The 23,292-nt window shown below is 44.6% G+C and overlaps 1 protein-coding gene across 1 annotated transcript in view; it reads left to right on the top strand.

The window, feature by feature from the left end:
• cacna1ab (calcium channel, voltage-dependent, P/Q type, alpha 1A subunit, b) overlaps nt 1–23,292 on the top strand; it is a gene marked incomplete at both ends in the record, with an annotated part of 292,563 nt that overhangs the window by 130,799 nt on the left and 138,472 nt on the right. Inside the window, 3 exon segments of the mRNA XM_083764411.1 lie at nt 16,905–16,996; nt 18,933–19,085; nt 23,165–23,292. The exon segment at nt 23,165–23,292 is cut by the window's right edge and continues 60 nt beyond it. Coding sequence (XP_083620537.1) covers nt 16,905–16,996; nt 18,933–19,085; nt 23,165–23,292 — 373 coding nt within the window.

The following is a 23,292-nucleotide window of genomic DNA, read 5'->3' as shown; positions in this document are numbered from 1 at the left end:
GGAGGGGGAGGGGGAGGGGGAGGGGGAGGGGGAGGGGGAGGGGGAGGGGGAGGGGGAGGGGGGCTGTGCCAGGGAACGATGGGGCAGCAAGAGGGCAGCAGACGTACTTGTATAGGAAAAGATGAAAGACACGAGTCAGAGAGGGGGAGGAGGGAGAGGAGAGAGACATGGAGGGGAGAAAAGAGAGCTTTCATAGGAGAGAGAGAGAGAGAGAGAGAGAGTGAGAGAGAGAGAGAGAGAGGAGAGGGAGAGAGAGAGAGAGAGAGAGAGAGGGAAAGAGAGAGAGAGAGAGGGAGAGAGAGAGAGAGAGGGAGAGAGAGGGAGTGGAGCGGGCGGGGCCTGGATGACATAATCTTCCCACCTCCAGGGTGATGGAGCCATTATCACCCTCCCTCCTTCCCACGCAGCACAGCACCCCTCGGAGCCCCGCCCACAGTGGACTCTCCCAATGAGGGGAAGTGACTATGGGTGAGGAGAGGGGTGGCGTATTCCTCAGTGGGTGGGGGGTATGAGAGGTGACATAAGCGTCATAACGCTGCTGCTTAATGTCCCCGTGCGTATAGCCAGGACAGAGATGGTGGGTGGGTGCAGGTTGGGGATGGCGGGCGCGGGGGTGCCGGTGGGTGGGTGGGTGGGTGGTGGAGATGGAACGAGGCCAGAAAGTGGGGGTTGCGTTTTGTCTTTTAAGCGCATGGAACCTGGCGTGCCTACAGGTATTACATTAGATGAAAATAGGCGACGCTGCTTTATAATGCTGTTGATCTGCCTTTTTTCTCTCTGGGGACATTTTGGTGTTGACGGAAAAAAGACCCATGGGGGACCCCGCGGTCAATTAACCCCATGCAGGACGGGAACGCCTTTTGGTGTTTTGACCTGCATGTTTTAACCCATCTTTTTACAATGTTTTTTTTTCCTCTGAAAAACCTCATGTTTCTATATCAGTGGTTCTCAATATTTCATGTCAAGGACCCCAAAAATGATATGTAATATGCCGCCGACCCCCCCCCCCCCCCCCCATCTGAAAATATGTTGTTCCAGGGGCAAAAAAAAACTGGAATAAAATATATATATTCCTAATTTGTGCCACATTTTCACGATTTTTCAAAAATAGCAGACCTACAAGCTCATAGTGTGCCACTCGGTGGCGCGCTATGAGCTTGTAGATCTGCTATTTTTCAATAGCTAAATTATAACATAATGTTTAAAACACCAAAAGGGGTTCCTGCCCCAAAATGGGTTATGTTATATACTTTAGCTATTGGAAAATAGCAGATCTACAAGCTCATAGCAGCACAGGCCTAAACGGCAATTTCCACATACTCTGTCCCGGTCTATATATGGCTTGGCCAACCGAACCGCAATTGTATACAGTATATATAGATACTTGTGAGGACCTGGTGTCCGAACAAGTATTGAAGAGTGTTCAGGACTGATTCTCCTGATTCACTACCTTACTTTATTTCTTTAATGGTTGCACAATTACTGTTAGATTTAGGCTTGAATTCAAGCATAGACCTGAATGCAAATCACACTCACAACGCATTGTGACCCTGTACATCACGTAGTGTGTGTGTGTGTGTGTGTGTGTGTGTGTGTGTGTGTGTGTGTGTGTGTGTGTGTGTGTGTGTGTGTGTGTTGTGTGGGGTGAGGCCTCTGTGGGAGACAATGAGTGGCCAGTAGTGCATGCTGGGATGACACATGGCACACCCACATTGGTTCCACATGCACGCGCGCTCGAACACACACACGCACACGCACACACACACACACACACACACACACACACACACACACACACACACACACACACACACACACACACACACACACACACACACACACACACACACACGCACAGGGCCACAGACTTAGGGGGTAGTAGTTGTCACATCCTCTGAATGGACTGAGCCAGAGACTGTTTAGATCTGAGACTCCAAGGTTCACCATAGAGTCATTTCCTGTATGTGTGTGTGTGTGTGTGTGTGTGTGTGTGTGTGTGTGTGTGTGTGTGTGTGTGTGTGTGTGTGTGTGTGTGTGTGTGTGTGTGTGTGTGTGTGTGTGTGTGTGTGTGTGTGTGTGTGTGTGTGTGTGTGTGTGTGTGTGTGTGTGTGTGTGTGCGTGTGTGTGTGTGTGTGTCAGTGTGTCACGACTCACGTGGGTTGGTGCCCCGCCCCTTTAGGGGACCAGAAGGAACCTCGCGTCACGTCACCGCCAGGCTTTATTCCACATAGAGCAGAGGGGTGGGCAACTGGCGGCCCCCACCTTCACTTAATATGGCGCACAGGTTAATATCAGAATGCTGATATTTGACCCGCTTTCATTATACTTAATGACTACAGTAGCCTATTAAATGACTAGTACTTAACGACTAGTATTAGTATTGCCTTTTTGTGTCCAATGCATTTGTATTTAGTTCATGAAGTATCACAACTAAAACTAAATGCATTTGAAAATCAATAAAAAAGGTTACTTTTCAGGATTCTAGTTAAAGAAAAGCTAAAAATAATTCAGTTTTTCAATTCAAATATAGGAATACATAGCTGATCTACAAGCTCAAGCTTGTAGATCGGCTATTTTTGCTACGACAGTAATATGCAATGTGGCCCTCTGGAGTAAGTGTGGAAATATAGTGGCTCTCTCCATCGTCAAAGTTGCCCACCCCTGACATAGAGGAAAGCCTGGTTTTCATTTTGAACTGACCAGTGTGACCCTGTCTATAGGGCTATACTGTATATTGCCAAGACAAACAAAAGCAAGACTTGCTGGTTTAGTGGTTTATGGCCCGTACACCTGTATATCTGCTATTTTTTAATAGCATACACGCATGAGGGATAAAGTGGTTAAAATGATTGTGATGCTTCTGTATATTAATTTAGCTGGGAACCCCCTCAAGGACCCCTGGGGGGGCCCCCAAACCCCACCTTGAGAACCAATGGTCTACTGTAGTCTCATCAGTTGTACTACGAGTTGGAATACCAATCAAAGTAATATAAAAACTTGTTGGATTCGTCTGATTTAATCTGGTAGAGGGGGAATCATTTTGGAGTAGCAACGTTTTTTTGGATTCTGCCATGGTTTCTGCCTAACCTGACTCTGCCAGATGGGGGCGGTATTGAGTAACCATGTTCCCCAAGACAGCATCCATCTGAGATCGCTCAGGGGGTTGAGCTAACACCGAACCGCTCCGTGGTTCGAACCAATCAGCGTGAGCTAAGGGCGGGATATGTGTGAAACCGTACCATACGTCACGTAGACACGTCAATATGATTGTTTGTGTTTGCACGCCCACACAGTGATAGACAGACGGTCCCATCCAAATGATCCAATCATCTACCAAGTATCTTGAAAAAAAGGAACAGCCCCGTCATCGAATTGGCTCCCGAGATCCCAGATCCCAATAAGCTATGAAACAAATGTGTGTAGCAAGCTTCTTGGATCTGGCAGCGTCAGGTTAGTTTCTGCCCGCCTGATGACACAAACATTATGTCCAGTCCAGACAGGATCAGAAAACTGCAAAATGAGTTGATCAAGAGTCTAGGTCAGGAGTCTATATAGTCTATTCATTGCAATGTGAGAAGGTGGATGTGAGCACCGATTAGATTAGAATTGGATATTGACCCATTCTTTCACCCAATACTCACAGTAAGTAAATATTGGACCCATTCATCACGAGCCACACACATGGACACATTATGGAGCGGGCCGATCGGGACCATGCCCAAGAGGGAATGTAAGAACTCTCGCCCGGGGGTCATATGCGGCGACCTCAGGAGACAGAACGTAAACATGACCTCTGTAAAACTATGACTAAAAACCTAACCTTATTTTAAACATCACCTCGGTAACACTATGGCTAAAACCTAACCTTATTCCTAAACTTAACCTCAGTAAAACTATGACTAAAACCTAACCTTATTCCTAAACTTAACCTCAGTAAAACTATGGCTAAAACCTTACCTTATTCCTAAACTTAACCTCAGTAAAACTATGCCTAAACCTAACCTTATTCCTAAATATCACCTCTGTAAAACTATGGCTAAAACCTAACCTTATTCCTAAACGTAACCTCAGTAAAACTATGACTAAACCTAACCTTATTCCTAAACGTAACCTCAGTAAAACTACGACTAAACCTAACCTTATTCCTAAATGTAACCTCAGTAAAACTACGACTAAACCTAACCTTATTCCTAAACTTAACCTCTGTAAAACTATGACTAAAAACCTAACCTTATTCCTAAACATCACCTCGGTAAAACTATGGCTAAAACCTAACCTTATTCCTAAACTTAACCTCAGTAAAACTATGCCTAAACCTAACCTTATTCCTAAACTTAAATATGCCTAACCCTCACAAAAAACATGCAGTAATCCTGGTCACTAAACTGCCTCCCCCTCCCCTTGGACACTCAGGCATGAAGGAAGCAAGAGGGTGTGTAGAGCCCAGGATCACATTAGATGATTGACACAGGGGTGAAAAATGGGTTACAAAATCGTGGGATAAAAAAATATATATAAAAAAAAAAGAACTGATGGCAGCAATCGGTCCGCTGAAATTATGAGGGCGAGTGTGTTTTGGGGCTAGCGTTCCGGTTACCCCCAGGGACACCTTGAATACCAGATGTCCCTTCATGGGTCCTCCCAGGCCCGTCGACAAATTCGCTAAAATGTAAAGTACATGTTTACAGTACATTAAATATTCAAATACAGGGCCTCGCTCAAATGCATGTACAGTACAGTATGTGGACCTCTCAGCCTACACTACAAGTCCCCTTCTACAGTAGGCCTATATGCTTGTCTAACAGCGCTTGCGTCTGTCTTTCAGAGCTGACTATGTTTAAGATTTATTTTGAGCATTATCCCGAGGCTATATAGGCCTACTGGAGTTATACTGTGATATACTATCAATGCTGTATTGATAATAACATGTCTACACATGCTTTCCTGAGCCTCGCAACGCCAATAGTGTGTGTGTTTGCACATGCCCATGGCATGCACCATTCTGGGGTAAATTCGGGTCAGGCGCGGGGGGCTAAAAGATAATTGGCCCAGGGGGCCTCCTTGAGTTTTAATAAGTATGTCCCCATGGTCACCTTCTGACACTAAAAGGAGTATAAGGACACTTGTGACAGTAAAATGGTCCTCGCAAGACACTGAACCCCTATGGCTGAATGGTGCCAGGCCTTGCATGCCGTCTGTTCTTAGCCCTAGCGTGCATGCGTGTGTGCGTGCGTGCGTGTGTGCGTGCGTGCGTGCGTCCACATTGTAGAGCGCTTTGGAGAATATATAAATGCAGTCCAGTGTGCAATTGATCCTTGTATAAATATATTGTATTGATCGGTGAATTTCTGGCAAATGTACAGCATACCCAGCCTCTTGTATGTTACCACAGGCCATGTTTCGTGCTACTGTTACACACAGTACAATCACATCAATATGATAAGGGTCCATTTGTTAGGTTAGGATTTTAATGTTTGCTGTTGGCATCATTTCTATTAACATTCCTATAGCCAGTACATAACACGTAACACCTACACAGGTGATGTGAACACACATGCACGCACGCACGCACACATGCACTCACAGTTATTTTATGTTTTATCATGTTATATCACACATGTTCACCAAGCACCCCAAGGATATCAGGAGTACACATGTTGTGATATAAACAGCCACAGTTTTTTATGGCATCAAGTGGGGCACGGTATGTGATCATATGCATATATATATATATATATATATATATATATATATATATATATATATATATGCATCCCTAATACATACTGTATGATCTGTATTGTATTTTATTTTATTTTTTGTAGCGCAAATTTAATTGAAATTGCAGCGTACACTAGTATGGGCAGGCATACGGTCTAATTTAATTTTTGGATTTGAAGGATATATTTTCGTGGGGGGGGAAGGGGAACATACAGTAGGATGCTTAATGCTGCTTATAGGATTTCCCCCCAGTTTGCATTATAATGGATAATTCCTCCCTCTGATGTGTGCTGTCATAGCAATTTGGCTCTTTAATTAAAGGGAATGTATGGGGTCTGTATATGTATTTGCTATACTTGCGAGGACCAAATGTCCCCACCACCAGTAGTACCAGTGGAACAGACATTTTGAGGACCACTCTCCAAAATGTTGTCAGATTGGTTGGAATTATATATATATACTTGTTGTTTGTGACTCTGTCGCACGCCCAAAATAGATGATCTGACGATGCATTGTGAGCTTGTATTTATAATTAAACTCACACTTGAGGGTTAAGGCGAGGGTGTTTGTGCGTGCGTGAGCGTTGCGTACAGCTGTTAGTTTTAATAGATAATTAAAGTTTCATTTCATGTACGTATGTTCTTTATCATGTATTGTTTGTTCAAGTCAAGATATACCTCAATAGAAATAAGGTTTTCACTTTATTTTTTGTTAAAGCAGCAAGTAACCCGTTTTGGTGTTTTAACTAAGCATTATTTAGCTATTGAAAAATAGCAGATCTACAAGCTCATAGCGCGCCACCGAGTGGGGCGCTACGAGCTTGTAGGTCTGCTATTTTTGAAGAATCGTGAGAACGCGGCACAAATCTTTGAATATATATTCTTTCGGAAGACTTTTTTATTTGTTTCGACCTAAATGGCCTAAATGGTTTAACATGAGACGTGACATCCAAATAAATCTAATCAGAGTGTGCGTGTGCGTGTACGTGTGCGTGAGCACGTGCGCTCGCTCGCGGTCGTATATCCGTGTGCTTGTGCGTGTGCGTATCCACGTTGTAAATCAAAGTGCGTGCTATGTTCGGTGACAACAACAGTGGTGAAAGTGGGTCATGTTACCTGTTCTCCCCCCGGCATTTATCACTGTCACTCCACCACACCGTGCCATCTGACGTCGGGTGGCGTCCGAATGATTTTATCAGGTTGAGAATCAATCGCTGTGGGAGAGACCCTCTTCGCCTCGGCCCCCGTCCGTCCGTCCGTCCGTCCGTCGACTCGTTGCCGCAGCGGTGCCAAGATTCCATCAATGAGCCGGGGCTGCGGTTGCCCGGGCAACAGTGGTTATATGTGAATGAGAGCACAGAGGCTCCCGGTAACCGTGGAGACTCGGCGGAGCTGAGGAGGAGGAGAGGAACCGCCTGGTTGCCATGGCGATGCCATGAATGGGGAGAGACCGAGAGCAAAAAGTGGAGGTGGTGGTGGTGGCGGCGGCGATGAGGGACCTCCGGAACCTTCATCGTTATCGTCATCGTCATCGCTGCACGCGCTCTCATCTTCATCACGTCTTCCTTTGCCCTCCTCCACTTCTTCTTCTTCTTCTTCTTCTTCTTCTTCTTCTTCTTCTTCTTCTTCTTCTTCTTCTTCTTCTTCTTCTTCTTCTTCTTCTTCTTCTTCTTCTTCTTCTTCTTCTTCTTCTTCTTCTGCTTCCGGCTATACTTCCCATCAGGGGTCGGCCACCGCGTCATCATCACTTCCTACTTCCCACCAGGGGGGGAGAGGGGAGTTGCACCACTCAGTTCACACGGGTGTGATTTTTTTACTTTATCGGTGGCTTTACAATGTTCAGTACCTTTACTTTCTACTGCACTACATCCCAGAGGCAAATATTGTACTTTGTATCGATTTTTGGTTATTATTACAAAGCATTCAAAATAGACGATTTGCTATGATTTGCTATAAGGATTTTTCTATACATTCATACAAAACTTTTATACATAATGAATACGTTGAATACGTTCTAAGCACATTTTGATACCAATGCTTTAGCATTTTGAATTCCAGACTTTTACTTGCAACAGGGTATTTCAACATGGCAGTATTGATACTTTTACTTAAGTGAAAAGTAGTTTTTTCCACCACTGCCTTGTGTGTCCTCTCTCGCCGCGCGTCCATAAAGAAGGCCCTCTTCTCCTCTTCTTGCCTGCCTACGTATAGTTTCGTCTTTCGCATCGTTCTCCCAGCGTGCCCCTCGTCTCTCCTCTGCACCGCATCGCCTCTCTTGTTTCATTCCCCAAACCTTCTAACCTGAGCTGATCCTCTAATCATCGCTAAAACATGATCATCAGGTATTATTATAATATAAGGAGGAAGAACTTTTCCCAAAGAGTGTACAGTATTTGTTAAAATCATTCTTTTATGTGGACACGTCCACCAGTTCATTAAAGGTATTATGACATGATTTATAACATAATTTTAAAAACATTAAAAGTCTTGGCCATGGTCCTTCAAACGTGTCTAAAAAGTTTGAACACTCAACTCCACTCCAGTATTTCTTGAAAGGGGTTTTTGTGCATGTGTAAAGTTCACCTTGAGAAGCCATGGAAAAACACATTATTTTAGCCTGTAGATGTCGGTAATTCCCCCTTTCCTGTCAACCCAAAATGCGCTACTTTGACAACTTGGTAGGAACGTCATCGTCAAAAATAAAAGAGTCATCTAGGCCAGTTGGTATCCAGTGTAAGGACTTGTGTTGATTGACACAGCCAACAGCAGATTGATTTTTCTCTAGAAGCCATTATTAGTAAGTATTACAAAGAAACAAAGTCGCAGTCACAATGAGGAAGCGGAGAAGAGAGGGTAGGCACTAGGCAGGGAGCAGAGGGGAGGGGGCGGAGGTTTAGCGGAGATCTACGTATATCTCTGCCGTCCAACCAGATGAGACATTTTTGCATAATTATTCATAAAAGTCCAGACAGCAGAGAATACACTGAATGTTCAAACTTCGTTTTTTTTGTGAAATTGATGTCAAGAAAAGCCAAAAAAGCCAAAAAATCTACAAAAATGTGTTTTAAATGTCACAATTCCTTTAAGTATGCCTGTTTTGCCTGGTGGGTGGTGATGGGTGGTGATCCACCTGAACTGAAGCCACACACACAGCTGTAGTTAGGGGTTAGGGTCAGGGGTGATGTCACTATATTACTGTTTATTTCATTGGCCCGTTTGACTGTCAAGGGTTCAGCCTCCAGGAAGAAACCCTAAATACAAAGTTAATACACCATTGCACATAAAAACGACTCCAGGGTGTCTAATGAAGTACTGTCACCTCATAGACACATGAAAAACTGGAAAAATAACTTTTATTACTAATGTAATCCTGGGCGCTACACTTCCTCTGCCAACCTGGGGGGGCAGCGGACTGACCTCATGCCCCCTTCTATGCATGAGGAGTCCAAGCTGCTTCTTTTCACCTGACAGACGGGAATTTCCCCGGCCGGACGTAGCGCATGGAAGGGATACGTTTTTTTACATTATTCCGACCAGTTCCTTTCCCCTCCATCAGGCGCCCCGGCTGGCCAGGGGGAGGTAGTTTTGGGAGAAAAAAAATAATAAAAAAAAATAACTTTTAACCTTTTCAGGCCGTGACCCCCCAAAATAATTAACTGGGGGAGTTGGGACCCCCACAATTTGTTTGACTCGGTTACACAGATAAATATTGTGAGGCGTTGCGAGGCGTTATCAGGTAGTAGATCTGCTATTTTCAAACGTTTTGCCTCTTCCTTATATTATTTGGCCAAAGTTTTACAGTATAGTTTATACGTAAGTATTATAAAGGTCTTATAGAAGTCCTTAAATTATCACTTCGCTGTCATCATGGGGACCCCCCCCCCCCCCAATATCACGTGGGTCCCGACCCACAGGTTGAGAAACATTGCTCTAATCATGCACAGTGGTCATTTCTGATCACGTCAATCCTTTTAGCGGCGTCAATTCTGCCACCTCCAACTCCGCCTCCTGTGACCTGGCTGTCACCCACTCTGGATGTTATCAACCGATAATCATCAATATGCTCCTTATCAGACCATGCAATGAAGCAATATGGCATTCCCTACGTGCTGCCTATACACCGAGTATAGGCCACTATAGGACACACGGAAGTGAAACTACTTCCGCCGAAGCGAAAACAACGTGAAACTGCGCTTGTATAACAACTTCGCTTTATGTTCACTTACGTACGTACACATACTCTACACAGTGTGTGTGTGTGTGTGTGTGTGTGTGTGTGTGTGTGTGTGTGTGTGTGTGTGTGTGTGTGTGTGTGTGTGTGTGTTGTCAGGTGTCGCAAGTTGATTGTCAGGTGTTTCCCAGCAGTCATCACCGGCCAAACACCTCCCCTATCCGTGTGAATCCTTCTGTGTGTGTCTATCTCTCTCTCTCTTTCTCTGTCTCTCTTGTCTGCCTGCCTGCCTCTCTCTCTCTCTCTCTCTCTCTCTCTCTGTCTCTGTCTCCTTGGGGTATACCTCTCTGTGGTACTCTGCTGTAACAGAATCCCACACCTGCTTCACCACAGGTCCATCGCTCTCTTTCAATCTGTCCTTTCTCTTTTTCTCTCACTCCTCTTCTCTCTCCCGGGGCATGATGCTTCCATTATTTATTTATTTACCTTTTCCTATTTCTCTTTTAACGTGGTGTCAACCCGGGGTTTCATCTCTCCTCCAACCCAACCCGGGGTTTCATCTCTCCTCCAACCCTCACAGTTTGTGTCAACCCGGGGTTTCATCTCTCCTCCAACCCTCACAGTTTGTGTCAACCCGGGGTTTCATCTCTCCTCCAACCCTCACAGTTTGTGTCAACCCGGGGTTTCATCTCTCCTCCAACCCTCACAGTTTGTGTCAACCCGGGGTTTCATCTCTCCTCCAACCCTCACAGTTTGTGGATCTGCTACTTTTGTGTGATGCCATGTAGTTTGTAGTATGATTGTGTTTGATGTGAAAAGGTTTTTGGGGGACTATACAGTTATAAATAATATTTATCTCCTGACGTTTATTGATGTTATTTATAGAAATAAAACCTGGTCCACAGCTAAGCTATACGGTTGAGAAATAGTGGTGAGGTCGTTTGAGGAGTTATTTTGGGGTGATTTCATTTACAGTACCTTTTTTTGTATTTCATTTATTCCAAAATATAGCATTTTGATGAAGTTGAAGTTTGAAGACTATACAGGTGGCAATGTTGGGGCATTTTTATTTCACTATAAAACGAAGGCATACTAATAAAGGCTTTAGTTTAATCATTTCTACAGAAGTATTATGCATTGGAATGTATTGGAGGACCAATGCTTTTTAAACTCCTACTCCTACTCTTAAAAATTGGAGAGAGGTATTTATTTCCAATTTTATGTACTTTTACTTCTAATCCACTGCACTTGGTACTCCCCACCAACTTTAGTTACTACTGTTACTGTGTAGATTTGAAGTATTATTACAAAACAGGCAGATTTATTTTAAACAACATTTTGGTGGCATAGGAGCAAAAATAATTTAGTAGTTTTGTTTGTGCCGAATCTGGGTTGCACATGGTTTGTTGCACTCCCTCCCTGGTGTTGTGGGTGTGGACTTCGTTAACATTAAGGAAGTATTTAGACAGATACATGGGTATCTTGGTGGTGTATCGAATCTTAAGGACCAGACCCATTGCAAGATACTGTCAAAGTGGGCATGGGGTGAGGTGGGTTTGGGGGGTGAGGCCAAGTGGGAGCCTGACCAGTTTGTTTTGGGAAGTCTGGAGCCTTGTTTTAAGGGCCTTAGAGGTGCTGTGGTACCAGGAGGTGCATGCATAGTCAAAGAAACCTTGTACGAGGGCTCCTGTTAGGGTCTTCAAGGTGGTGTTGTTGACCAGTGAGGAGATCCTGTAAAGGAATCTTGTTCTGTGATTGCCTTTTTTTTATTACGTTGGTGGCCATTTCATCACCGGAAAGATTGGCCTCCAGGATGGAACCTACGTAGGTAATTTCATCTTTTCGTGTGATAGTATTGTCACCCACTCTAACCAAGAAGCCATCTGCCTGGCTGAGATTACTATATTTGATCCAAAGAGAATGGCACAAAACTGGCACAAAACATTGTCAGATGGGCGGTCCGTGGCCAAATACTATCAACTTATACATCATGAACATTTCCGAACTTAACATGAACACAAGGCTTGGTCACGTGGCATAATAAGCCACACTGCGTGCGTGCGTGCGTGCGTGTGCGCGCGAGTTGCAACACTTCTCCTGCGTGTATCCTCAGCTAACCTCCCTTTCTCCTCTCGTTCTCACATTGCCACTCCACGGCCCACACTTAATTTCATTCCCTGCAGTTTCTGTTTCGCTCGCTGCACCTGCCCTCGAGCCCTGCTTTTAGACCTCGTCGACGCACGGCGCTGTCGCGTGCGTTCGGAAAATAGACCTACAAGCTCACGCCGCGTGTATAGCACTGCCTGTAGGTTGGCTGTTTTCTGTGTTTTAATCAGTCAATCTCTGTCGGGTGGAAACCTTATACAATACAAAAACACTGTTACCTTTCAGCATTTAAATTTAAAAGTAGCTAAAGCAGCATGCTCAAAACGCGCCGCGATCTGCTACTTTTGGTGCTGGTATAGCGTGTGACACTGTATGATCAAGCAGGGCGTTAATGATGGGAAAAACAAATCATAAAAAGTTAAAATATGGAGACAACTACAGTGATATAGCTCTCTCTCTCTCTCTCCTCTTCCTAACAGCCTGCTCCATCTTTTATTGTGACTTCTCCGTTCTCCCTTAACACTCATTCCACTTATGTCACTCTCTCTCTCATTCCAGTTTCGCCATCCTGTCCACGCACGCACGCATGCACAGTTTGCACACACAAACGCACACACACATACACAGGCGCGTGCGCGGACGCACGCACGCACACACACACACACACCTCCCAATCTGTGGCCCGGTCGGTTGTCATAGTGCCACGATGATGAACACAACACACAGTAACTGCTCCCTCTACTGGTGGCGGCGGGGCATTGCAGGCCAGGTTGAGCTGTTGCTAAGGGTGACTGCAGCTCATAGGGTTCTCTCTCTCTCTCTCTAACCGGCCCGGCCCGGCACGCTGGCTGGTTGTCTGGCAGAATAGGGCTCTATGCACATAAAATAACTCTTCGTTATACTTCCGGGCTTCTGTTCCATTCTGGCTCCAACAGAGTCAGGGTGCTGCTGCTGCTGCTGCTGCCATTGTGCATGTTGGCTCCCTGGAAGCTATACTCTGAGAGTGTACAAAATTGGAACTGTTCTGTTTGTACACACTCTCAGAGTTATATAGTGGTCCTTGGAATGAAAAGGTTGGAGAACCACATTAATGTCAAAAAAAAAAAAAACTTTCGCTCTGAAAGAATATATATATACCTATTCAAAGATGTGTGCCGCATTTTTACGATTTTTTTCAAAAATAGCAGACCTGCGAGCTTGTAGATCTGCTATTGTTCAATAGCTAAAGCATAACAGAATGCTTGAAACAACCAAAAGGGGTTCCTGCCCAAAATGGGTTAATTAGTGTCATCGGTATAACACCTGGAATAATTTAGAAAGCTTTTCAACACAGACGTGCCGTTATGGTGGTCCCTGTTGGCACCACATCCTTTCAGACGTGCCGTTATGGTGGTCCCTGTTGGCACCACATCCTACAGACGTGCCGTTATGGTGGTCCCTGTTGGCACCACATCCTACAGACGTGCCGTTATGGTGGTCCCTGTTGGCACCACATCCTTTCAGACGTGCCGTTATGGTGGTCCCTGTTGGCACCACATCCTACAGACGTGCCGTTATGGTGGTCCCTGTTGGCACCACATCCTTCAGACGTGCCGTTATGGCGGTCCCTGTTGGCACCACATCCTACAGACGTGCTGTTATGGTGGTCCCTGTTGGCACCACATCCTTCAGACGTGCCGTTATGGTGGTCCCTGTTGGCACCACATCCTTCAGACGTGCCGTTATGGTGGTCCCTGTTGGCACCACATCCTTTCAGATGTGCCGTTATGGTGGTCCCTGTTGGCACCACATCCTTCAGACGTGCCGTTATGGTGGTCCCTGTTGGCACCACATCCTTCAGACGTGCCGTTATGGTGGTCCCTGTTGGCACCACATCCTTTCAGACGTGCCGTTATGGCGGTCCCTGTTGGCACCACATCCTTTCAGACGTGCCATTATGGTGGTCCCTGTTGGCACCACATCCTTTCAGATGTGGGGTCCGCTTTTGGAGGTCCTCCTTTGACATGAATTTATTTTCGAAGAACCACCATATTCAGCGAAAAACGGCTCAAAACGAAGCGAAGATATAGTGACAAAGAATGGGAGAAAAAGCACTTTTAAAGAGAGAGAGAGAGCATGGGGGGAGAAGAGGACGTCGACCCTCTTCCTCTGCCATGCGGCTTCCATCAATCAATCCGTCCATCCGTCTCTCTTATCTGTCCTCTTATCAATTCCCCCCCCTCCATCTATCTGTCTGTCCAGTAGTTTTTTTTTATTTTTTACAGGACTTTGATGGGCTGTTTGCCTTTTACGCTTACGCGGGGTGTTTTTCAGCTATAGCGCACGGCCCTGGCTGAGGCAGTTAAAAACCCATTGAGGGAATGAGGGGTCTGGCTGCCTATATCACAGTTGTTAATGAATGGGCTCTTACTGGAATTAGCAACCTGGATAAGGAGGGGGTGTGTGTGTGTGTGTGTGTGTGTGTGTGTGTGTGTGTGTGTGTGTGTGTGTGTGTGTGTGTGTGTGTGTGTGTGTGTGTGTGTGTGTGCGCGCATGCAAGAGGACGGATGCCAAAAGGTTGACCTCATTAGAATTTTAACCGCCTACCTTCAAAGCCATGTTTTCAAGCCGATCTTCAAGACAATTCTGTGTGTTTTTGTCAGAAAATGTTTTTCCTTAAATGCCACGTATAATGACATGGTCATCGCCACAGGGATGCCAGGTTCATTAACCCAGTAAGACTTGAGGCCTTCTCTAGATCAGTACCAGTATTATATATGTATGTATACATATACATTTTTGTATACAGTTGATGGTTCGGGTCCTTTAGCATGACTCACGTTCCAGACAGATATTCAGTCTCTTGTCAGGGGGAAACAATGGCAGATTATTCTTGCATTGCAGCTGCAAGTGTGTGACTGCATTCCTTCACACGAGACTGATAGTTGCCTTTTTAAATTCCTTCTTGCTTTCTTGCTCTCTCTCTCTCACTCTCTCTCTCTCTCTCTCACTCTGTCGACACGCACGCACGCACGCACGCACGCACGCACGCACGCACGCACGCACGCACGCACGCACACACGCAGCCACGCACGCACGCACAATCAATCCCAGCCTCATTTGTGTTCCGTCAGCCCCTCTCTCTCTCTCTCTCTCTCTCTCTCTCTCTCTCTCTGTCTCTGCCCCCTCGGAAAACACCCCTCCCTCTGTTCCGCCCACTCTCCAGTCGGGCACGGATGGACAGCCCTGGCTGCCACCCCCGCACAAGACGGACGATGGAATTTTCCAACCTGTCCCTCCCCTGCATCCTTCACACTGCTATGTGTGTGCGTGTGTGTGTGTGCGTGCGTGCGTGCGTGTATGAGATAGAGAGAGAACTGTAGTTGGATGGGCAGGGAGGGGTTGGGCCGGGGTGGGGTGGGGTGGGGTAGAGTTGTGTTGGGTTTGGGGACCAAAAGGTGACATAAGGCCATGGGAGTATATTGTGTCTTTTCCATGCCAAGATAAATCACAATGGCAAAACTCAATGGCTAACCTTTCCCTTGGCCTATATATAGCACAATAAAATGCACAGGCATTGTGTACCAGTGCACAGAGCCTTTTGATGACATCTCCCATGCAGAGTTTCCTGGATTCAGAGGGCCGCGATTCAAACCTGACTCTCTTGCTCTCTTGGTAAAAACCAAAACATCGACCGATATAAGGCAAAGGTGGAACTTCCCCCCAACCCACCAACCTATACTGGCCAAGGAAGATATTTAACACATTTAGGCCTGACGTCGAAATAAAAAAAATAATCTTTTTAAAATGTCATTTTTTCTGAAAAAAAATCAAGTTTCTATATCAGTGGTTCTCAATACTTCATGTCAAGGACCCGGAAAATATATGTAATTGGCCGCCGACCCCCCCATCTGAAAATATGTTGTTCCAACCTTCCGCTCTGAAAGAATATATATTCAAAGATTTGCGCCACATTTTCAAGATTTTTGTAAAAATAGCAGACCTACAAACTTGACCTACAAGCTTGTAGATCTGTTTTTTTTCAATATAGCTAAAGTTTGAAACACCAAAAGGGGTTCCTGACCCACACACATTGTACACATTAGCACACTGCATTGGACTGCAGGCAAGACGTGCAGAGCAGAGCAGCCACATGACTCTGATGAGGGGACATTTACGATCATATATCGAGCATATTCTAATGGATCTGAAATCCCATTTTCCCCATCATGTGCATTCACTGGGTGATCCTCCTTCCCCTCGATGGACAGCTCTTGTCTTGTTAGGATGCTAAATGCGTTATGTGTGAGTGGAGAGAACTCCATCTGCTCCCTCCGTCAATGTTTGGTTTAGTCATTTTTTTGGCCAGGTAGCTTGTTCTGCAAAAGGTCTCTCCTTCAGACTTATGAATAATGTAGACCATGGGGTCTTTTACAACCCAAGGACCCCCTACCGGTTAGCTTCATTGACCAGTTTTTTTTTTTTAGCATTTTTATAGAGCATTGTCGCAAATGGGCCTTGTTGTGCAATTTGTAATTGGACAAATCAATAAAATAAAAGTCCCTAAAAAGCCCATTGCTCATCTCTCCCTGTATGAAGCAAACCGTCAGGACAATATGTGAGGAGTGAGTGTACTGTATATGTACAGTATTACTGTGTTCATTTGTTGTGTTATTTTATGTTTAGTGTGTGTTTCCTTTTAGCCTCAATGTCTGACTGTACCACATGCTGTTCACATTTGAACACACTATTTGTTCACACTAATGAAGTATTCGATCGATCAATAAATCAATCAATCAATCAATCAATCAATCAATCAATCAGAGAGACTGGTTCCACTGCATACAGTACATTGTCATGGTTGTCGAATGAATATTTTGTCTCACACAGCTCCTTTTTTCCTTCCCCCCCCTTCTCTCTCTCTGTAGTATTCTGTCATCGGTGGGGTCTCAGTTTGATCTGAGGACACTGCGAGCTGTCAGAGTGCTGCGACCGCTCAAACTGGTTTCTGGGATTCCCAGTAAGTATATGACTCTGTGCGTGCGTGCGTGCCTGCGTGCGTGCGTGCGTGCGTGCGTGCGTGCGTGCGTGCGTGCGTGCGTGCGTGCGTCATTTGGTTTTCAAAGTGGGGACACCCGGGCGTCTCTGGTCAAACATACTGTATGGGGTTTGTCTACTTCATCAGTTCCATTGATCCAAGCTGGAACACACAATCGACTGATTGATCATTCAAATACGCACACCCCCCGAAAATGCACACTCCTGCACGAACGCATCCGAGATGAATTGACCGAACATGAATGACAGTAACGCAGCTGAAACATCTGGCCCTCTGTATCAACATGAATGACAGTAACGCAGCTGAAACATCTGGCCCTCTGTATCAACATGAATGACAGTAACGCAGCTGAAACATCTGGCCCTCTGTATCAACATGAATGACAGTAACGCAGCTGAAACATCTGGCCCTCTGTATCAACATGAATGACAGTAACGCAGCTGAAACATCTGGCCCTCTGTATCAACATGAATGACAGTAACGCAGCTGAAACATCTGGCCCTCTGTATCAACATGAATGACAGTAACGCAGCTGAAACATCTGGCCCTCTGTATCAACATGAATGACAGTAACGCAGCTGAAACATCTGGCCCTCTGTATCAACATGAATGACAGTAACGCAGCTGAAACATCTGGCCCTCTGTATCAACATGAATGACAGTAACGCAGCTGAAACATCTGGCCCTCTGTATCAACATGAATGACAGTAACGCAGCTGAAACATCTGGCCCTCTGTATCAACTTGTGGGCTTTTTCTCTGTGCTGCCGCACACTGACGCCATGTTTGCAAAACAGCTGTGGTAGTTTCCATGGATACGGACGGAGCTACAGTATAGCAGCCAGTGAACGCAGGCAATGTCTTCTTCCATTCCACATGCACACAGTACAAAAACAATAGTCTGTGCACCATTATATCGTTGCATACCTCGTTGTGTCCTTATGATGCAAATAAGTACGTATATAACGTATTTATCCATTAATATCTATCCTTATTTTGGGCAAAATAGTGAAAATAGTTGATCTAGAAGCTCACAACGCTCTAGCTATTTCCAGAAAATGCTCGATTGCACGATTCTTCGATTAATGGGCAAAGTAATCTATAGAATAATTGCTAAGATAAATAATGTATACGCCAGGGATTCAACTGGCGGCCCCACCCCCAATGAAAGTTACAGGTATATGGTGTGTACGATGTGAAATGTGAGATTACCATAATCACAGTAATCCTTAATCATATTCCATCATATTCAAGGAGGGTGGGGGGGGGGGGGGGTAGTGAGCAGTAGTGAGCAGGATAATATCTGTTTTTAAATATGCCTCCTTAGAATAGAATGTAGATTGTAGACCTATATGCATGCGACGGTGCATAAACATAATAGCCTTGACATTGACGAGCGTCCACGAACGTCAGCTGGACACACACACACACACACACACACACACACACACACACACACACACACACACACACGCACACATGCACGCACGCACACGCACACACACATTCTTCTATACAGTTGTGGGCCCCTGCCTAACCTAGTTGAATACCCCCTGGCACAGTATATGCTCTTTATAGTTCCATTAGTCATTGTTCGGAACCCTGCAACTTCCAATATACTTACAAGAGACTTTACAGGAAAACAAGGCCACAAACAATAAGCAATAAGACTTGACAACATCCCCTTTTGGTGTTAGCATTACGTTATGCTTTAGCTATTGAAAAATAGCAGATCTACAAGCTCATAGCGCGCCACCGAGTGGCGCGCTACGAGCTTGTAGGTCTGCTATTTTTGAAGAAATCGACTGACATAGAAACATAGCTTTTTCAGAAAACTGTCATTTTCAAACAGACATATTTAGAATCTGGGTTAACGGCTCGTGCTTTGTGTCCTCCAGGCCTGCAGGTGGTGCTGAAGTCCATCATGAAGGCCATGATCCCCCTGCTGCAGATCGGCCTGCTGCTGTTCGTGGCCATCCTCATGTTCGCCATCATCGGCCTGGAGTTCTACATGGGCAAGTTCCACCGCGCCTGTTACGACGACATCTCGGGTAAGCATGTGTTGTTTTTGGCAGCAAAATTTATATTTTTAGTTTTCATAGTATCTTGAATAGTTTTCACTTAGTTTTTAGTCACATTTTAGTCACCCGGAATGTGTTATTGTTAGTATAGTTTTAGTCGACTAAATGTCATAAGATTTTAGCCGACTAAATCTACAGGTGATTTAGTCGACTGAAATGTATTTTGGCGGGCCTTGTTGCCGTCATAATGACTTATTTTACACTTGCTGAAAATAGCCGATCTACAAGCTCACAACGCGTCGCGCTGCGACGCGTTGTGAGCTTGTAGATCTGCTATTTTCAGCATGCAACCAAGTGTAAAATGACTTATACTGGATCTGTTGTCCACTAGTCCCTTCCTAACATTTTAGTCTAGTTTTTATTTGTTGACGAAATTGTCAGTATATTTAGTCTTAGTTTTAGTCACCATAGCATAGTTTTCATTTAGTTTCCATTTAGTTTTCGTCAGTGGAAAAAGGTAGTCGACGAACATTTTTCGTCTTAGTTTTAGTCGACGAAAACAACACTGCGGGTAAGGGACCGCGACCGCAAGGGACCGCCTTCACAAAAAACACACAAATAAATGAATCAAATTCTTTCTTTTTTTTCCTCTTTTTTCTTTTTACACAGTATACGTTCAAATTGTTGACGATGTTGTGTTTCTTATTTTATTCTCTTCCCCCTTTCCCCCATTTCAGTTGTGTCAGAGACAAATTTTCGGTTTTACGGTAATTGCCCAAACACGTTCCTCTTGTGTGCACAATATTGATGGTTTTTGGTCACCGATTGTGAGTAATACCAGTTGAAATGCAGCAGTTATAGGCACTATTAAAGCAGTAGTTCTCAAGCTTCTATAGTTTCAAGGACCCCCCCCCCTACCCCGGTTCGATATGTATATGGATTAGGCCCACACACGGACCCCCTGCTATATATATAACTCAGGAGTTGGCGACCTGTATAAGGACCCCCATTTGATTCATAAACAACAACAGTGTCCCCCCGTCCCGGTGGTGGGGGGGTCCCCGGACCCCCCCACCCCCATTGAGAACCACTGCTATAAAGTACACACTGACATCCAGGATGTCAAGGGGACAACGCTTTCGATGTCAACGCCGCGCCGTTTGATTGACATCCAATTCCAAACCCACCCACCCACCCACAGCGCATGTATATAATTGGTTAACCGGAAGATGCCTTGATATAGCTCAAGCCACAGTATAATGATGATTGAACATGATTGATTCCTGTCCAATTAAGCATGATTTATACTTGTTGTGTGGGACACTCATGTGAGAGAGATGACAGCTGCGGTGCACATGAGGCTCAATTCTGTGTCAGTCCACTTCCATTTCGCAGTTGGTGTAAAGTAACTAAGTACATTTACTCAAGTACTGCACTCATTAGTACAATTTTGAGCTGTTTTCTTTTTAAAACTATACAGTATTTTCCAGTTTCAGTATACTGTTATTCAGCCTACTTCTATACTCCATTACATCTCAGAAGCAAAGTACTTTTTACTCCGCTACAATTATTTAAAAAAAACATTAGTTACTACTAGTTACTTTTGATTTAATTACAAAACATGCATTAACCACAACAACCCCATGTACATTTCGGCCATTTGAAAATACCAGATCCACAAGCTCACAATGCGTTGCGACGCAACGCATTGTGAGCTTGTAGATCTGGTATTTTTTAATCCATTATTCATACATTTGAAAAGTGTAGTGAAATGGGACATTCTGCATAATGACTTCTCCTACTTTCTACTTCTGGTACTGTGCCAAGTACATTTCAATTAATACCAATACTTCTGTGGTATATATATATTGCAGTATTGATACTTTTACTTACTTGTGAATACTTTGTCCACCACTGTTCATTTGAGCGCGGCCAGTGAAACATGGCATTTTGCTGCAGTAAGTTATCCATCACCATCACGCCATGGTTTTTTATTTGTGTCCTTTTTTTTTTTTTGTAAATCCCCCTTTCAGCTATTTTCCTTGTTCAAAGTGTTCAAAATGTAGAACTTGTGCATATATATTTGACAATTAAATTATAATTATAGAAATTATACCCTTCATCGTTCAATTCCGTTTTCCTACGATGGTGTGTTCTAATAAAAGGTACGTGTCAATTAATTAGTTATCTGTCAAATAGGCTCTGTGCATAGCTGTATAGCAAAGATCTTTGATATGTTACCGAGACATACGATCGCGAGTACGGATTGGAAGTACGAACTATAGCAGTGGCGTGAACATCCTATGATCACTGGTCGCTAGATCTCGTGTTGTCGACACGATATTGATTGATTGATTGATTGATTGATTGATTGAACAAAGATATAATTTCCTCCTGATTTGACAGTCTGAAAAATGCAATAATATATTGTGGAGCATAATTAATAATAATGGCTTGTGAAGAATAGGGTCCAATATTTACTTCGGTGACTAATATGGGTCAAAGGAATAAGTCATAATCTGGGCATAATCTGTGTTTGCGGGACCTTGTTAATTCCATGTGGGGAATTGTCTTCAGATACACCCAGTTGATGGCTCCTCAGATGGTTCTGATGAGCGCTCATTTGGGTTTAGGGATTAAACACGTGTGGGGTCCTATCTTGCGCCACCCCTTACCCCTTATCCCTAAACTGATTTGCCATTTTTTACCATAAAAAAATAAAAAAACATTTTAGCCGATCTACATTGACACGTTGTGAGCTTGTAGATCTTGACAAATGTAACAATAAACATATTGTTTAAAGACTAAAAATAATCGACAGAGATCACACCCTGAGCAAGAAATCTTGCGACAGTGCTGATGAAAAACTCCCCCTTAGCTGGAAGAAACGTCAAGTTGAACCCGACTTCTATAGGGTGGCCGGCCATCTGCCTCGACTGTGTCGGGGGAGAGAAAGAGAGAGAGAAGGAGAGACAGAGAGGGAGATGCGGGCAAATACAAGTAGTGGTAATAGCAATAGTGTAAGATAATATAATATTATACATGGTATAACAATGATGTTAGAGTTAGACTATGGCACTAACACCTCGACACATAGCCGGGTTCGGGAGGATCTTGGAATGCCGCCTTCTGGAAAGCTGTACTGTAAGCACTACAGCTATGCACAGACCCTTTTGTGATTGTTTCATGTTGGTACAAAAATGCTCAAAATACAATTTATAATAGAAGAGATGGACAGCTATTCTTTAAAGATGAAGTGCCGTGATTCTTGTACATATTCTGTTTTGTCTGTGTCTATGGAGTTTATACGTTACTCTAATAGACCCCCAGGGTGTGGTTATAGAATATTGAAATAATGTCCCTGTGTATTTCTGGTTTCCTCCTGGAAGCTGAAATCGAAAATGTCCCATTTTTGTGACATCATAACCATAACCGCTCCCCCGTTATCATACAACAACAGCTGTGGGAGACGTTTATGTGGGCGGTGCAAAGGTGAAAAACCAGGTATACTTAATGAACTCATGGGTGTGGCCACATAAAAATGTCATTCTAAGACGGGTAGTCCCAATACTTGATTCTGATTGGCTGGTTACCGTCACGTGACCGGTGTAAATTCCACCGATAACCCACTCCTTCAATCACTGGGGCTACTTGCCGAGCAAAACAAGGAAGTGATGTGGCTCGCTCTGGTGGCGCAAAGCGTAGCTACTTTTGTGAATTCAATCGTTTTATTAGGTTAATATTGCTATATGTTTGTAACCGTTTAAGAAAAGCAATAAGCCACTCGACCTGCTGCGCCTCGGGTCTGCCTACGCCCCCCAGCCAGTGTAAAATACCCGGTAACCTGAGACCTCTCGTGGCTTATTGCTTAATTTTAACACCACTCTGTACACTTTTTTTACTCTCTTCCTTGGTACAGTAGTAGTGTAATCATAGATAGCACCTGATGATCATGTTTTTTTTGGGGGGCGGGGAAATCACGGCACTCCATCTTTAAACGTTGTTGATCCTAATGTTGTTGTATCCCCCACCTGTGACTCTCTCTCTCTCTCTCTCCCCCCCCCCCCCCCCCCTCTCTCTCTCTCTCTCTTTCTCTCTCTCTCCCCCAGAGGAGTTGGTGGACGACCAGCCGTGCGGCCTGGCGCCTCCCTCGCGGCTCTGCCCCAACGGGACGTCGTGCCGAGACGGCTGGCTGGGGCCCAACTACGGCATCACGCAGTTCGACAACATCCTGTTC

The sequence above is a fragment of the Protomyctophum parallelum genome (genome assembly GCF_964188405.1).
Source record: "Protomyctophum parallelum genome assembly, chromosome: 5".
Taxonomy (NCBI): domain Eukaryota; kingdom Metazoa; phylum Chordata; class Actinopteri; order Myctophiformes; family Myctophidae; genus Protomyctophum; species Protomyctophum parallelum.
This window is presented reverse-complemented; position numbering and strand designations above follow the sequence as displayed.